Consider the following 18,049-nt stretch of genomic DNA (forward strand, 5'->3'; position numbering starts at 1 on the left):
ATGAAGGCCTCCCCGCGGGAACCGCCCCCGCTCACAGCCTCCCGGGCAGCCCTGGAGCAGCGGAGCCGGGGCACGTTTCCGCGACAGCGGCCGAGCGGCCCCGCCCCGGGGCGGGGCAGAGAGGGGAGGGGATGGGTGGGTGGGGCCCTTTCGTGCCCCGGAACCTTCCCGCCGCCTCCCGCGTTTCCTGCCGGAGCGGTGCCGGTCGCCATGGCAGCGGGGCCGTGGTGCTGGGGAGCGGCGGCGCTGCTGCTGCTCCTCGCGCCGCTGCTCGCGCTGCTGCTCGGCGGCGCGCGCCGCCGTTACGCGGCCGCCGGGGCTCGCGCGTCCCTGAGGGGAACGGCGGCGGCGGCGGCGCGGGCGGGCGGCGTGCGCGCGCTGCTGGTGACGGCGCACCCTGATGACGAAGCCATGTTCTTCGCCCCCACGGTGCTCGGCCTGGGGAGGGCCGGTGCCCGCCCCGCGGTGCTGTGCTGCTCCGCAGGTGAGGGGGGACGCGCCGCGAACGGCGGGACACCCACCGCCGAGGTGCCGCCGCCGCCCCGAGAGGCCGGGCTCCCCGCCCATGACGTCACGGGAGGGCCTCCATGATGCCTTCCCGCGCTGTGATGTAAACCCATGGCTGTGACGACAACCCATGGCCGTGACGACAGCAGCGGGTTTACCGTGGGGCGACCCCGTGTGTGAGGTCACCGTGATGCCACATGTGATGTCATCGGTGACCTGAACCTCCAGGCCTGTGCGGCCATGGTGGCGATGGCTCCGCTGTGAGACACGGTCGCCCGCGGTTCTGTGTCACCTCTCTGTCCCTCCATCCCGCGCTCCCCGCACAGCCGCTGCGCAGGGGCAGCTTTGGTCAGAGCATTCCTTTCTGCGGAGTGTGAGCAGCTGTGATCAGCAGCAAAATCTGCCTCTGTGTCGGGACCTTGCGCTGAGGTTTCACCATCCAATCTCATGCTGCAGCACTGAGGTACTTTCAAACTGTGCGAAAGCGTCGGGAAATTGTAACAAGGCGCTGTTTAGCGCAGCCTTTTGGCATCTTCATTTAAGTCTGTGGTCTTGCTTGGATGATCCACTTTTAATGTCGGATTTGCTGTAAGACATCTAAAAATTACAATCCAGTCATGGAAAAATAGGCCCAAAGGGAACCCAGGTCATGTTTTCTCTCAGGCAACCTGCAGGCAGCATCTCTGTGTTTGCTATAGACAAATGTCGGGGTTCCTCCACCTCTGCTGTCCGTGGCAGTGCTGCATTAGCTTTTCTTCACTTTTCCCTGAATCATTGGTGCAATTTAAGCTTGTTTGTTTATTTTTCATATCTGCCATGAGCATGAAAAATCAGAGTATCTTTTTGTAGGAGCCTCTTAACTATTTTACAACCATTATCTGCCTCTTCTGTCTTATCTTCTGCAGACCAAACAACCCTATTTCTTGCAATCTTTCCTCATGTTTTCTAAACCTCTTATTATTCTCAGTGCGCTCCTTTAGACTCTCCCAGTTGGGTCACATCTCTTTTGAAGTACAGTCATCAAAAACTGGAAGCAGTACTTCTCCTGAGGCCTTTCTGGGGCTGAGTAGAATGGAAAGATTCTCACTGGCTCCACTGTTTCCCAGGACAAGAATTTCTCACAGCGTGTGACGCTCTTGTCTTATGTTCTTCTTGTGACCTCCTAAAGCTCCGGATTTTTTTTCTGCAGAACTGATACCTAATCAGTTAATAGATTGGTCATTTTTTTTGTGCATAAGAAACAGCCTAATTTTAATTGATCTTTCAGACCATGCTGCTGTACCAGAATTCATGAGCCTGCAGTGAAAAATAAAGTACCTTAGGCTACAAACGTTTACATCTTACACTGACAGCTACTTACTTTTGAGGGAAGGGAAGGGCCCTCCGTGTTTTTGAAAGCTCTGGCTAGTTCACTGCCAACTTTCTGTTCTTTATTCTCAAAGCTTTTTGTAATACCAGACCATCTAGGTGAGAAGCCAGGGATTAAGCTATTGTTGAAGTCCAGTGGTGTAACAGCTTTACTGATCACTCTGTACCTCCCATTCTAGATTTAGTGCAGAGCTTTCACTTGTCTTTGCTGAGAGACAAAGGTCTGTGGATCCCATTTAGCTTTTTCACAGCTATGGAGAGATTACTGAAGTGCAACTCTGCCGTTTCAGTTTTGGGGACTAATAGGCTCCTGCTGTCAGAGAACTTTCCAAAGGAGTGTTGTGTTTCTGTTTATTTTGTTATATTTTCTTTTTTCTTTCCTCCTGATTCAGTGACGTGAAACACTGTGTTTGACACAGCCATCCATGTACTCTCTTGCATGTTGTTGTAACAGAACTAGCAGCCCGTATGGGAGAGGACATTCACTGAGCTAATAGATTTTTCTGTGCCTCTAATTAGTCTTTTGGGCAATTCAGATGGTTCATCCTCTCATTGTTTGTATGATTGATGATGACAAGTGAGTTGTTCAAAGACTCTGCAAATTGTAACACTGAGACAAAATAATTACTTAGACACCGTTATACTTGCGTGTTTAAGATGTCAATTAAAATTACTTAGAAATGAATTAGAATTACGGCACTTTGAAAAAAATCAGTCTTTTACTGACTGAATAATCTTACATTGAAATAACAACTCAGTGTAAATGTGTTTTGCTCTCTGTAGTAGCTGACTCTGTATTGTAAATGCTCCACGGATGAGGCCCAGCAGCATCAGCTATTCAGCTGGTTTTGCTTTCAAGAGCTTCCCATTTTTTCTTGTTAGCATTTGTATATTCCTGATGTCCTGATATCTCAAGCTGCAGAACATGGATCTGTTCCTTCAAGTTCAGTAGGAGTTGGGTATTCTGAGAACAGTGGTAGTGTCTGGATAAAACATCACCTGCAGTCAGCTGTGATGCTGCATTGCAGCAAAGATGTTCTCTTAAAACACTTGTGTCATTAACGGCCTTGCAAAAAATTGGTCCAAAATAAGTCCTGCTGTACTCATGCAATCCGCCTAGTGAAGGTCCACGCTTAAATTGATTTTACGGGAGCTGGAACTTGTAATCTAAGCTGCAGACTACCAGGCTGACATGTGCCTCAGCAAACCCACAGATAATCATTGTCACAGTCTCCTAAAACCATTCACTCGCAGTCTGCAAGAAGAGTTTGTTTTTTTTTCTAGTTACTCTTTCCCCTCTTTGAAAGTTTTACAAAGCTTGCTAGTGATGGCTCAGATTGCTCCACTGCTCCAGAGAAATGCTCGATTTAGATGACTCACACCCACAACAATAAAAAGTTCTAGTGTAATTCAAGACAGCTGACTACAGACTTGAATCGTACATTAATATGCAGTGTTATTTTTTTCATTTTATTGCTTCAAAGTTAAAATTGGCTTGCAAGTACTGCCTTGCACAGGGCCACATTTTGGAAGGGGCCATCACAGCTCTGGCACGGACTTTGTGTGGCCAATGCCAAGAATAAATAAAGGAATGTCAGGGCAAGATGAGCAGAAAATAATTCAGTGAAGAAGGGGGTGGTGTTTTAGGATAATGAATCCTGTTTCCTTGCTAGTTGTTGGTCTCAGTCTGTTATAACTCTTCCCAAATGCTTCATCTAAATTAGCTTTCCTGGTTTTGGTTCTATAAGTTCTTTGCAATCCTGCCATATTAGTTTCTGCCAGACTTTGCGAATGATGCAGACTTGTGAGAAATCTTTGTCTTACACCAGAGATAGTTTTGATGGAATTCCTCATTTCTTCAAATCCTTTTAATTGCATCACTGTATTCTATTGCAGTGCCCTAGTCTTATATGACAGCTACTGCTTATAAGAAGTGGCCCAGGTTATATTGTGAACTTTAATCACTTAAAGAATGCACTGTGGGACAGGCTTCCCATGTGTTATCTCAGCAAGTTTGGCCCAGGTGCTCTGGACTTGCTGTTCAGCTTGGCTCTGTGCACCTGTAACGGTGAGAGTGCAGGACGGAGTTCACAGCAAAATGTCTAGTAGTGAAGGAGATGAATTATTACTGATTTGTTGTCAATAATTGCTTTTAAAGAAGTGGACTAAGATCCCACAGACCTCTTTTGCAGACACAACCTGGAAATTTGCCAGTGGTAACAACTTTTAGTCACCTCACTGCAAAGGCATTTTCTCCTGTGTTTATGAGAAGATCTTGCTTGACTGTTTTGTAATAGATTGGTAACTTCCATTCAGAAAATGTGTAAGCAGTTAGTCCGTGTATATGCACATCAGAAGACTCCTTTTTCCCCCACAAAGCATGGTCAGCCTATAGAATTCACCAAAAGATATATTAAATCTGGCTAAAAATGTAGCAATGTTCAGAAGTAGATGAGGCTTATACCAAAATAAAACAAAAAGCCCAAGCGAAACACTCAAAAGAGTTAGAAATTGTGATGTTTCAAGGAATAAGGCATTTACAAATCAAGTGGTTGGAAGCAATTTCCCAAGCAGGTTATTCCAGAATTGTTGTTTAGAAGATCTCCTGTGTCTTTGGCAGAAGGATTTAACTTTGGCCAGTCTTAAGATGAGGGTCCTGGAGTGTTTGGACCACTGATACGATTAGACATGGCGAGTTCTGATGTCCTTGCCAAATCAGCTTATAAATGGCTGCGATCCACACACAGAGCGTAAACATGAGACATATGGTCAAGGTGGGCAGAACTTTCCTCAGCATTTCACCCTGAGCTAAGCCGGGTGTTGCTCAGGTAGAAGCTTGGGAGTTTGTCTGCTGCAATGAAGCTGCCTCAAATGATCCCCTTTGATTTAATGTGTGATGCTCAATGCTTTGAGAAAGAGAAGAATTCTTTCCAAGCTAACCTAATCTAAGACAGTCTTGTTGTGTTTGCTATTTTCAGGAAATTATTACAATCAAGGGGAGATTCGTAAGAAAGAACTGGAGCAGAGTTGTTTTCTATTGGGGATTCCTGCTTCCGACGTAACAGTCATCGATCACAGGTAACTGGTTTTCATTTACAGCATAATTTCATTGCAGTTTATAAATAGAGGGTGAAGTTTGCTTTAAACTTCAGTGAAAGCTTACTGCATTGTTCTAAAAAGTCTTGAGGAATCTCAAAGAAGACCATATTAGATACTTTTGTTAAGTCTTAACATAAATCTAATCAATGCAGAAGACAATTCAAATGTATAGTGGGGATCATAATCCCTAGGTTAAGATCTGCTAATCCAACATTTCGAATAATGATATCCGTACCTGTGGGGTCTGGCACAGTGTGTTTGGGCAGCGTGGTCAGTTTTTGTTACACTTGTTGCGTAGTTAAACTGACAGTTACAAACTCTGAATTGTCTGTGGCAGGTTTGTCTGTAGGCTCGTCCGTACAGGGTCAGTGTGTAATTCTATTAGATTTATAATCCGATTTAGTCCTGGCTAAAGACAAAAGTGAATTGCAGCATTAAAGACAGGCTGCAGTAACATGACAATAAGATTCTTTCAAATTAAACCACGCAGGATTTCTGTTTTCCTAAGGTGTCATGTTGTTTCCTTTAGTTGTGTGTAGATACAAAGGTAGCTGGTAAAGATGACACTTCTTTGTTTTGGGATTAATTCAGGAACTCTCTTCTGAGAAGGTGATTTAACTCTTTGAGTGAGTGGAACTCACAACTAACATTGTAAAGACCTCTTAAGTTGCCCAGTCACTGTCTATCTAGGGTTTGATAGGAGCTGAACTGGATACTGATTGCTGGGAAACATGTACAAGTGGTTGTTTCAATTCTGAACAACTATCAGTCATACAATCCTTAAAGAATATTTTTATTTATGAAGATATAGTATTAATAGCAACATATTGATTTAAAGCCACAACAACTAGAAATGTCAGAGTTGAAAAAAAATCTGGCTTCTGGCAGGGCCTTTTCCCATGAACACATTTTCCCTTGAGCTAAGGCAAGAGAAACCACAGTCCAGAATACCAATCTTTTTGAGTTCTTTGCTTTTTTTAGCTTTAGGTTTCTCTCCAAGTTTTCAGCTCACTTATGAAAACAGCATAGGAGTTGTTTTTCCTTTGGAATGGAAAGAGATGTTTCCGTTCTCTTCTCATGAACTGGTTTTGGATAACATCAAGTTTTGTAGTACAATCGTATGGCAATGGGCAACACATTTTGGGGAGGAATAAGGAAAAAAGCTGCTAACCTTTGCTAAGCATAAAGGCTGCTCAGTGAACCAACTTTTGAAGTTAAACACAGAGCCCAGAAGCCCTCTGGCCTTTCTTTCGTCCTCTAACGCAATGTGGGGTTGGTTACTGTGTGATGCAAGTTTCCTGATGCTGCTCAGTCATCCCCCTGCATACACAATCCAGAGTATAAAGCTTTTTGCAAGTAATACTCTGGTTTGCTTTGTAGGAAGGTGGGGGCTGTTTCAGAGGAAGAGCTTAGATCATGCCTCTTATTACTTTTGTTATTTGTATTACGTATTTATGTAAGTAATGACCGATACATGATTTCCCCCAGTGAATGCAGTGCCTGGAAAGACAGATCCATCCTCTTGCCCAGAGCTTCTGGGCATGAACTAGAACATACAACATCGTTCTTAAGAAACAGGCTTAGACTCGAGGTCTTTATCTTTGGGGCTAGACTGCTATGAGATAACCATCACATCTGACTTTGCTGTGCATTCAGGGAAGTGAACTGAAGTTCTTGCTGAATTTTGCTCAGAGCTTGTTTAAACAGTGAAGTGCGTTCCCAGTGCATGATTTACTCTGCACTCACTGACCATGTGGATGCTCTCTATGAAGAACATCTGTGGGTTAGGTGTTAGCAAAATGGGAGATAATCAGGAATAATTTCTAGATGTCACTGAAGTTTTAGAGTAGCTAATTTTTAGAGTACTGTTTTCCAGTAGTTTAGACAAAGCACTCGGGCTTGGAGTTCTTGAAACTTATTCCAAGTTCCTGGACTCCTTAGGGTCAGTAGCTTTCCTGTGCCTCTGTTATGACTTCTCTAATTTATAGATGACACAAAAATATTTGCCAGTATGGCGTGATGTGAAACTTGCTAAATGAATAGTTTATCTACTGTTAGATTTCTGGGTAAATTCATGTCCATGGAATACAGTTTGGGAGGCTGTTCCTCTTTAACATTTTGTCTTCTGTAGGCACTGCTTAAGAACAGAGCCCTTTGGCTTTTTTTGTTCTCTTCCTAACCCTTCAGAAGATAATTTTCCATCCATGTAAAGGACTAGCACATTGCTGCTGGCATGCTGCCCATCTAACATTTCTTTTACAAACACTGAATGCGTTACATTATCCAAGCTGCGGATTTGTATTTTGGTAAGAAAAGCCCAAAGGATTGCTAGGTCTGGATCTGCTCCAGCCATTGTAGTGTGGAGCTGAGTCATGCTGCTTCATCTTTCTTTGCATGATCTACGAGTGAGTGAGCAGAATTTTCAAGATGTAAAAGGGGAAAACCATCTGAAAAGTGAGGTGATGGACTTGCTCCATAATCTCGCTTGGCCAGGCAGGTATGAAATCAATGTGTCATTTTGAATTGTGTGTGAACTTGTAAAGAGAAAGCTTCAGTCAGCCAGCCTGTGATGAAATCTGTGTTAAAGCCCAGATCCTTCTGAAGCCTTTGTGCATGGTTGTGCTGGACAGAAAGTAAGACTGATTATTTGCATCTGTAATATGACAGAAAATATTTGGCCCAAGTTTGCACTCCAAAGAAAATAGCTGAGATTTGTGTAAACTACGAAATTTTCCATTCACAGGACGAAGTCTTACTGCAAATGATGTTACATCTGTTTCCAAGTTTCCATGGAAATAGCACTCTGTTCGCTTTTTTATTAGTATTATTTCACTTAAGTCCAAAAGGGCTCTGATTAGACAATGCACAGGAGAGAGGACATCTGCCCATGCAGAATCACAGGCTATCTGCAGATTTTTTATGAGGCTACTGAAAGGCTCTAATTATTTTTTAATATTTTGTCTTATAATAATTTGTTGCTGTTGGGCTTGTTTTTCTTTCCTGTACAAGGTAAATAAGCTTTACTGCACTTCTTCATGTTTAATTTCTAACAAACTTCCTTTCACAAGCTCCCTATTTTCAGTGTGACATTCTGTTTTATTGCTAATTCAAAAGAGCTGATCTATGGGCTGATGAAAATTGCTGCTATGCTTTATTGTAGAAGAGCTGCAAATTTTGGTAGTGAGTGACGGGATTCTCTTCATCTTACGTATCCCAACAACACTGTAAAAGTCTTTATTTTTTGCAGAATTTTCTTGATTTTAAAATGGCATCTGTGGGACCCGAAAAGCTTAGATGTAAATTGATCACAGATTTAATGTGTGTTACAGGGAAATCAACCTACATCTTTTGAATCAAACTTACTCATCCTGAATAATAACACACTTTACTGTTACAAGAAGGCATGGAGCCTTTGTCAGTTGGGTGGGTATCTCGGTGTTTATGTAATCACTATAGCCAAACTTCACTTCTGTTTAGCGTAATTCCTGAAATTTAAATTGTTTTCTTTCTGGCAAGACAATAAAATATTTGGCCACCTATTTTTATTTATGTTTCTAAATAAACTGAGAATTTTTCCAAAATGTATACCACATGGCAGCTCACGCTGATATTTTAAGACATCAGAACACTTCATAAAAAGGATTATATCAAAGTCTGCCTTCTGGCTTCTGCTTGTTGCCCTATGCAATAATTTAAGAGGAAATTCTTCTGGGGATTGAGATGTCTCTCAGCCCTCCAGGAACACTGCTGTCTGAAACAAAGGCTTGTACTGCACTAAGTTAGGTTGAACTATTTTGTCCTAAATTAAATATTTTCCTCCATAAGGAAATCTGCCTTTTTGCTTCCCTGGGGCTTCTGTGAAACAGGTCCTTTCTCAGCCTTCTGGCATCATTAACTTCCTTGCTGTACTAAAAGGGGGAAGGGGCTGTGGTGAAAGGGAAAATGATCCTTTTGGTGCCAAAGGGGCATGTCCCCCAGATTACCTCTGTGGAGCAATGAGAAATGGTCCTTTTCAAAACATTCAAGGATTCTCCTTCAGATGTCAACAGAGACCTGTCAAACCATGTCAGGGAAGTCGCAGCAGGGTTTGATTAAGAGCAAGAGTCTGGCCAGGGAAGCTAAGGGCTCTGAATTAATGCAGAGGGAACTGAAAGAGTACTGCTAAAGGAGAAAATGTCTTTATGGAAAACAAATCAAAATACTAAGTGTTGATATTTATAATTTTAATGCTCAAGATTACTTAAGCGGAATAAAAACCATGAAATACTGATCTGGAAATATAAAAGATGAGAATAGGGATCCCGGCCATCCCCCGAAGCTGATGCAAGTTTGATTCAACTTAAAAAAAATCAGTACTGGGAAGCTGATAGTAAGAAAAGAAATAGGGCTGTGCATAATCACTGTGTTTCAGGAGTCTGGGAAAACTGGCCAGGGCTGGAGAGAGGGAAATGCACTAGGAGTCATCTGGTTTTGTTCTTTCGTCGTTCTTACCTTCTACTATTCTTTCATTAATGGCTTTTAAAAGTCCCCCCCATAAGTTAAAGGCAGCATCTGCTTGGAAGCAGAGAAAGCTTCAGTGACCCATCCTGAATTTGTGGGTCATTCATGTCCCAGCTTTGGCGTCTCCTGGTAACGCAAACAGAAATGCTGACTGGAGCGATTCTGTCCATAGACCACTTGTGTTGCCACAGAAGGAAATGTCACTGGGTTTGCTGGTTTCCAGTATAAAATTTAGGGTTTCATATGAAAATATTTGGAGTGGACTTTCTTCATGGTGCTAATAAGCTATAGAAAGATACGGTCATTAGATTAAAGCTATTTTCAACAGTTATACCCAAGAGTCCCCTTTTTAACATGTCAGACGATAACAACCTATTTATTTTGCCAGTTACCCAGTGGAACAATACCGCGTGTTTTGCCAGTGGACACCCTGAGGAACTAATGGAGAGTGACAGGCGTCTCCCCTTTGCCCCTGGAAGGTTCCCTGCTCTGACAGCCCAGCAACATCTCTGGTACTCACTCATTTTAACCTGCAGCTGCAAGCGCCTTGCTGTTAGTTACAGACAGGCTGAGGTCTTTTACCAGGAAAGAGAAAATGGTTAATGCTTTTCCTTAAAAAGTAACAGTTATATCAAATACAGTAAGTTAATCAAGGAGGAGGAACAAACAGAAGAAAATCTAGCAGGGGTTCAGCTTAAGCTTTTGAATCTCTGCATTCCTCCCAGTTTACTCAGAGAAAATATATTGCTATTTCTACTGGGAACACTCTTAAAAGCTTTCTCACAATAATGGATTGGGCGTTAACGCCTTGTTCACAAGAACTGTGTGGTTTCTTTGTGTGTTCTCATACTCTTATTTTAATTGTAGCTACAGTAGAAAATGTCGAGTGCCTCAGTTAAAATGAAGCTGTGATATCTAACGCTATGACATAGTTTGGAGACATGGAATCTTGAATCTGCAATGGACTTGCATTTTCTGCATGTCAGGTGGTTACCGTGCTGGAAAACAGGAGGGGGGTTTGCAGCCTCTCCTGGTGAAACTCCCATTGGGTTTCAGTCTTGAGTTACCCCAATTTCTGTTTTAACTAAAGGTCAGGATTCTAGGTGTAGTAGGTAGCTCCCCCAGCTAAGGCGTATCTGTACTCGCACTTTAGTTGGAGGTAGTTGCAGTAACTTCCCCTCAAGTTGCCTCAATGTCTGGGAGACAAGAAGTTTCAGGATGTCCAGGGGCCTCATTACATTAAAACCAGTTGTTGGTTTATTCCCGTTCCCTTCATCTAACTTTGCTAGTTCAGACAGTCACTAGAAAATGTATAGAATAATCAATATCTGAGCCTCGGGAGCAAAGCCTTTATTAGGTTCATTAAAGACAGAATTACAAGGCATAATGTCAAAGGCTATCGGACCACTTTAAATGCTGCGATATGCTGCCTTGCTGACTGCCAGCAATATAATCCTCATTTCTTGAGCTTTTCAAAATTCCCATTGAAGTCAGAAGGCATCTCCTATGCTGGCAGCTCGTAAGAGAAGATGGGAAGCAGTGCACCCAGCCCTGTAGAGTCAGTGGAACTTTTCTGAGGACATAGACTTAGAAATTCTCTGTTTTGAGTCTACATGTTTTGGGTCTACAGCAACACAATTTTTCCATGTAGGTGGTAGAACTGAAGCTGTAGAATCTTGGATGTCTGTCGTTCTTTCCTCAGAGCCACCTTCTGGTCCCATCAAAATTAGTGAGGCTTGGTCATGGACTTCAGTAGGACCAGAAATTGTCATTGAAACAGTCAACAGGAGAAGACAAAGTCCTGTTTAAGAAATGCTAGTATGGGGAAAGTTGGAAAGGCAACTGTACAATGGATGTTGTGTAAAATGTGTTTTCTCTTGATGACCTTACAGTTCAGATTGGCTCTGTTTACGTACAAATCAAAAGCTGGTTTGTCCAACTGCCAGCACAGCAAAACTCAGTCTGGGATCTGAATATCCAGCTGTGTCTTTTGCCTCTGACATCCTCCCAGTAATAAAAGTTGTGTGGCTGGGATTTGGCTACAATTGCAGATGATGTGTGAGCCAGAATTGAATTCAGCCTGCTTTTCCTCTGCAAGACAATAGAAGTTAAAACTTGTTTGTGTCAATAAAATAAGCATATACAACTCATAACCCCTTTGGGACCAGATATGGTGAATAAGATGCTCTTTTTCCATCATCACATTTCTAACCCTGACCAATGTTAGTAATAATGCTGTGAGAACTCAGGCTTTTGTCTTCCTCATTTCAAAGCTGGAGCGGAAGCTTTTGTGGAGTTTACCTGTGAAGATGCAGCATCCAGAGAACAGACACAGTTACGAAAAGCTTTGCAGAGCTGTCTAATCCAGGTTCTTTGTTCTTTGCTTTCAAACTCCCTGAAGGGTATGCTGTGTAAAGTGCTGTCTTTGCTCTGTGAGTCTGTACTCTGAACAGCTTCCCTGCAGACTGGCAAAGTGACAGAGACAGTAACTTCTTCACAGGTGACAACGGTACTGCTAACACGCCTGGTAGTTATCATGTCCCTGTTTCAGTCTTTTTTTCCAATGGTATGTTAGTAAACTAGGCTGCTCTCAGACTTTGCCTTACAGAGGTTTCTATTTGGTAGCTTGTCAGGAAGGTGAGTGCTGCGCCTTGTGAGGCAGGTGCCAACAGAGTGCGTGGTGTCAGAGAGGTTTCAGGCCCTGGGGTGCTGTCTGCATGGAGGCAAAGCTATCTCTTTTCATAAGCAAGCAACACGTGATGAAACTGTATTTACTGCGGGGTCATCTGTCTTATAACAGTGCTGAAAGTTCTGGCTGCAGTACAGAACTCTGTTGGCAATTTCGCTTGCAAGTTGCACTTTGCCCACCTCATTGTAAGGCTGCTTGTAAAGCTGTGTAGCAGTTGAGCAAGAGCATTTGCTGTCTCCACTCTTTCCATTAATAAAACCCTATTTGACAGATGATTGAAAGCTCCTCCAGGTGACAGTGTCAGGGTGAACCAGCAAAGGTGTTCTCAGCAGTCTAGAATCTGCAGCTCCCCAAACGCTTCTAGCTGATGGTGGTGGGGTACTGCTCTGCAGCAGCGTGATCCACAGCTGCCTTTTGAAGCGTCCTACAGCAAGAGAATTCCCATTTGTGTTTTCTTGGCTGAGTTTGTTGTGACATGCCCTGTTATTTTTGCATTCTGTGTCCATTCTGAAGTTCCCGCAGGCATCCCTTCAAATGAAATGTTGCATCACCGAGGAAGTGAAGCCATTAAAAGTGAATGCTTTCGCCAAACACTTGGAGCAAATACAGTCAGTTCTCATCTACCCCAAATGGGCTTGCAAGTTGACATTGCAAAATTTGGAAAGAACAATAGGCCTTTCTTGAGTGGTTTGATGCAGTTTTTCAAAAAGCTGAGCTGTGCTGCTATTTTTTTGCCACATCGTGAATGAAGGTTTTGTATTTGCATAGAGCCAATGTGGAAAGGTTAGCAAGCAAAGTTCTTAGAGCACACATCTTCACACTTCAAAATCCCTTTGAAGGAAGAGAAATTTTAAGTTCTCTGTGGAACTCTGCTAAGGTCTCTGACCTTCTCTGTGTTTTACTTTCATGCTCTAATAATCCTGCCTTTCTGCGGAGCCGTGGGGTGGACCAGTTGCTGGTTACATATTGCTCTCATGGTATGGAACACTGTAGAAGCGTTAAGGATCTTTATTAGAGTTTTCTTTGCTAGTCAAAGGGTTAATTTCCTTTTCCAAAGAAGGAGATCTGATTTAGGTTTGGCATGGGAGGAGGGAAGACAGAGGATTTTGTTCTGCAGGAAACTAGGTCAGCAGGTTTTTATTATCCTGCTCGACAGCCCAATGTGGTTTGCATTTAGGAATGAACTCGGTTGACATTGTGTATGGTTGATTTCCTCTTCCCAGAAAGCAGGCCTCAGACATCACTCCATACATTATGGCTTTCCCAAATTGAATGCAAGAGAATATTTAGCTGAAGAAGATCAGGCAGTTGTGAGTTAGATATGTTTTTAGAGTTGGCTGTCAGGAGTGCCTCAAGAACACAGAATGAAGTCCAAGATATTTTGGAGAGGAGGAACAATAGAGTTGGAATCTTTTCAGTCACTGAAGTGCATCAGAATCAGAGAGATCTTCATTGTTTTTACAGCCCATTTACTGATGATTGTTCTTGTAGCCTGTAGCATTGTTTCTTTTTTGCTTGGATGTGGTCAGATTCTGATCTTGGTCCTTGCTGAAGTAAACCTGGAGGCCTTCCCTGACTTTCTCTGAAGCTACTGCCATGTGTGGCTGAGATCACAGTGTGGTCCTGCAGGTAACCTTTATATAGGGAGTTTTCCATTATAACTTTTGCACCATCAAGACTGATAAAAGATTTAAATCATCCAGAATCTTCACATCTTCCAGCTTTCTCAACCATACACCTTGGACTGTATTTTTTTCCTGGGCAACTGAGAGTAGATGTCTGTGTTCTTTACCTCTGCCTGTTGAAGACCAAATTGTGGCAGACATCACGCATGTTGGAGAATTCAGGCTGCCTCTCTTTACAGAGTATTTTCACTTTACTGAATAATGTAAACCCAAATACTTATGACTTTAAAATAATCTACTTTGGTTTGATCATAGGGATCAGGTAAGGGTGATGGAGCTTTAGAAAGGCTGTTCGTAACATCCAGGAAGATTTCTGAGTAATAGGACTGAAGGCTGAGCATCTATTTCAAGTTTTATAGTCTTGTTGTTTTACAGGCTTTAATGTGAGTTAATGGCTATTCAGCATAATAAAACCTTCTAATTCTGTCCTGTTCTAGTCTTTATTCAGTTCTGGCATCGAGAAACTCAGACATTTTTGCAAACCAAGTTTGGCTTTTAAAGCTGAACAAGGAAAATACAGGCAATACTGAGAAGAACAGACAGCAGTAGGTTGCCAGCAATTCCTGGAAATAATGGAGTTTCACAACCATTCCTTGCAGATTGGACATTTAGGGAGGCAAGATATCCTTGTGGCTTACATGGAGAGAATAATAAAAGTGCAAAGTGTGTTGAGAAGGTTTATTATGGTAAAAATTCAAATGCCATTCTAGGGTTTAAACCAAAGAGCAGCATATCAAATGCCTCAAAATGATGACAGCATAGAAATTATACAGGTCAGAAAATCGTATACAGTCTCTCCTGAACTTGCTTTTAATGTCATGATAGGCTGTACATTTTAGTTGTCCAATGCCTTTGAATCTTTAAACAGACTCAGCTGCAATAAATAAGCTCATGTAATCATCTTTTGAAATACGAACATGTTAAACAGGGCTGAAGAAAGCTGGTATTTCTGTAATACCCTTGTGCTCTTACACTGTTGGCATCTGTGACCGAGAGCCAAGAAAATGACAGCGCATGTCACACTGAGGGGCAAGAGAGGACTTGGAGCAGGCAGACAAGTACACACAATACACATCTGAGCCAAGGCAGCATTTTGAAAATTGCCTTCTACAGAATGAAAACAGAAGAAATTGTAGGAGAATGTCCATAGCTTTGTTCAGGGATGACAGATTATTTCATCCAAATTTGTAGTGGATCAGAAAATGTCACTATGTTGCTGGAAGACTTGGGTTGTATTCCTTACTCCCTACATTGAACCAGGTTGAATTTAAACTCTTAGTTCAGGAAATGAGAGATGGAAAATACTCTCCCTCCTGTAGTGGCTCTCCAGAATGTGTATTATGTCTCTTGAAGCCATCAGCCATGTGAAGCTTTTGGGATATGACTCACAGGATAAATAAGTTTGGCTGTTCTCACTGTGAATAAAAAGGGTACAGTCCTACCTTTTCATAAAGGCCAGAAAACATCACAAATCATTAGCGTATCAGAGCTGTCACTGAAAACACGCTAGCTTCTGGGTTGAAACAGCAACTGTTAATAGCACTCAGTAATGCCATGTGTATGAAAAATGTCTGCAGCCACATATTTGTGCTCTTTCAGATGAATCAACTCAAGGGTTTCTAGACTGAAAATGAGGTTGGTAATGCAGAAGAGCAGTGCATGTACGTCAGCAAATGAACAGATGCTTGCGGAAGACTGCGGGATAAACAGATGCCGAGTAATGCTGGTGTACAAAATAAGCCATTTGTGCCCATTTGGGAGCTCTGCTGCGTAAAGGATGCAGCCCACTAATTTAAGTAGGTTATGATGTTCTCCCGTATGGCTGGGGTTAGAGGCCAGGCCAGTTCACTGCAGAGTAGCCACTCTGTGGAAAAAACATGAAGCCACTAAACTAAAATCGTCTTTCAGAGAGCAGCGTCTTCATATGGGTGCATTTCTTCTTTGTTTTTAAATGTAACCCTGTCTTTACCAATTAAAGTAGCTATTTAAGGGTTAGAATATGATCTCTGGGATATGAACACAAATCATGTTTATCCCTTTTGTGGGATAAAATATATTTAGTCTTGCTTTATTTGTAGTTATTATTCCTTCTTCGTGTTCTAACCGGTAATTAACCCTATCCTTTGATAGTTTTTTACGGCTGGGAACAGGCTGACAAGAATAGTGCTCTTTGTTCTGCAGTAAGGAGGGAACCATGCCAGGTAGTGAACCTGTATCTGTTTCCCAAACTCAGGTAACCATCTCCTGGAGCAACCTCTGCACCGGGAGAGAGGGAACAGCAGCCTTCTCAAACAGCTGCTCACTGCCCATCTTTGCTGAGAGTGGAAATCAGTTGGTTGATTCATTTTACTGACAGCTTATTCCAGGCAAGAGGTGCCAGACTGAAAGCTCTGGTGAAGGGTAGACATAGGTCCCATGCAGTGTTACTCACAATGGAGTTACTCTACACACCAGTGCGTGTTGATACACTTCGTTGTTTCAAGTTGATTGCTTGTATCTGCAAGATTACTGTCCAGTGTGATAACGACCTTTGGCTTCTCTGCTTGAGTGCCAATAAAATGATTAATTAGAATAGGGGTAAAAATGTATTAGTATTAAGGGAGATACATTTTTTCCTGTGATGCCTTGTCTCTTATTCTATTGCAACCCTTTATGCATTATGGTCAAAGAGGTGCTGTGGAGCAGAGTTGAAGAGCCTTTGTGCAGAGTTCTCATAGCCACGTGTAGTGCTCTTGGAGATCTACAAGGAGGTAATAAGGAAGGACTTTCTGTCTCCATCCTCATACATCCTTATTCCAGCAGAACAGATATGCTCTTGGAAGAGCAATCTGGAGCAGCGCTCTGCCAGCACAGGATGTTTGATATCCAACACGTCCAATACCCCCTCCCACAGCGGCTCATTCTGTTGACACGCAGTGTCCTTCCCCAGTGATCCTCACACAGCTCACAAGTGATCTCTGCCTCCACGGCAGCTCTGACACTTGTCATCTCCAGCCAGCCTTGGCGGTGGGACTTTCCTGGTGATCTGTATTAACCAGAAGTGTCTTGGGAGGTTTTCCAGTTCTGCCATTCTGCTGTTGGTGTTTACAGCTACAGTAACTAACTCCTGACATTTATCCCCAGCTTGTGCTCTGATTGCTGCAGCTTGCTGCCTGTTTGCACATGGGGCCCTCTGATAAGGCAGGCATTTGACCTTTCTATTCTTAACCTATTAACATTTAGAAGAGCTGCTCTCCTCACCTCTAGAAGCTGTATTCCCCCCTTCCCCCAAAACCCCTGTTGCTGCCAGATAAGATTACGCCTGGGTTATATATTGATCTAAAGCAGAGTGCCAAATGCAGGCCAAGGGCAAATACTGAATCCATATGAGTGAGTTCACATGCTTTGGCTCCACGGTGAAAGGGGAACGACCGATGCCTCTTTTTGCTCTCTCAGCAGAACCTGAGAACAGGCACAGGGGGGTCAGTTCTATATCACACCAGTGGAATCAACACCCTGGGTGCAGTGGGTACCTGTCCGATTTGCTGATGTGCATCTTCACACTGTTTCCTCTTCTTCATCTGTACTTCAACAGGTTGAAGTGATTATTACACACAAAATTTGTGGATTTCATTGTAAGTGCAAAGTAGCACCTCATGGCCAGGGATCATTCCAGTGTTGTTTGAGTCGTAGTCACTGTTGTCATGTCAGAGACAATCGCTGGCTGTGTGAGCAGCCTGATTGAGAGAGACAAGGCATAGGAACAGAAATGCTCCCCACCAGAGCTTTTAGAGATCCTGATTTTGTAGTTGTTTTTCTTTTTTTCTCTTCCCCCCTCCCCCCAAAAAAATGTTCCATTAAGTGAGTTTTTTATCAGTGACTCAGACCAAAAGAAAATTTCAGATTTATGTGATAAGGTGTTAGATTTCTGGGCAAGCCTTCAACTCAAAATCTTATTTGGCTTATCCAGTGTACTGTGCATGCTGAGATGTGTGCGTGAGCCTCTAGTTATGATAAAACACCAAAAGCATGGACATAGGAAGCAATAAAGTATTATGTAGGAGAAGATTCATCATTTTTGTGACTTCGTTTAAAGAAAGCCCAGATGTCAGAGCAGATATCTACTCAATCAATAATTTTCTAAGCCACAGATGACCAGAAAATTAATTAAAAAGAAATAAAATAAGAGAGATTAGAGAAGTAAACCTGCAGAACTTAATGT

At 42.7% G+C, this 18,049-nt stretch overlaps 1 protein-coding gene across 1 annotated transcript in view; it reads left to right on the forward strand.

Annotated features, from left to right (window-relative positions):
* PIGL (phosphatidylinositol glycan anchor biosynthesis class L) overlaps positions 1-18,049 on the forward strand; it is a 58,909-nt gene continuing 40,860 nt past the window's right edge. The window contains exons 1-2 of the mRNA XM_065852865.2: positions 1-484; positions 4,854-4,953. Of these exons, the coding sequence (XP_065708937.2) occupies positions 1-484; positions 4,854-4,953 (584 nt within the window). The remainder of the gene's footprint in view (positions 485-4,853; positions 4,954-18,049) is intronic.

This window comes from Patagioenas fasciata, chromosome 19 (assembly GCF_037038585.1).
Source record: "Patagioenas fasciata isolate bPatFas1 chromosome 19, bPatFas1.hap1, whole genome shotgun sequence".
NCBI lineage: Eukaryota > Metazoa > Chordata > Aves > Columbiformes > Columbidae > Patagioenas > Patagioenas fasciata.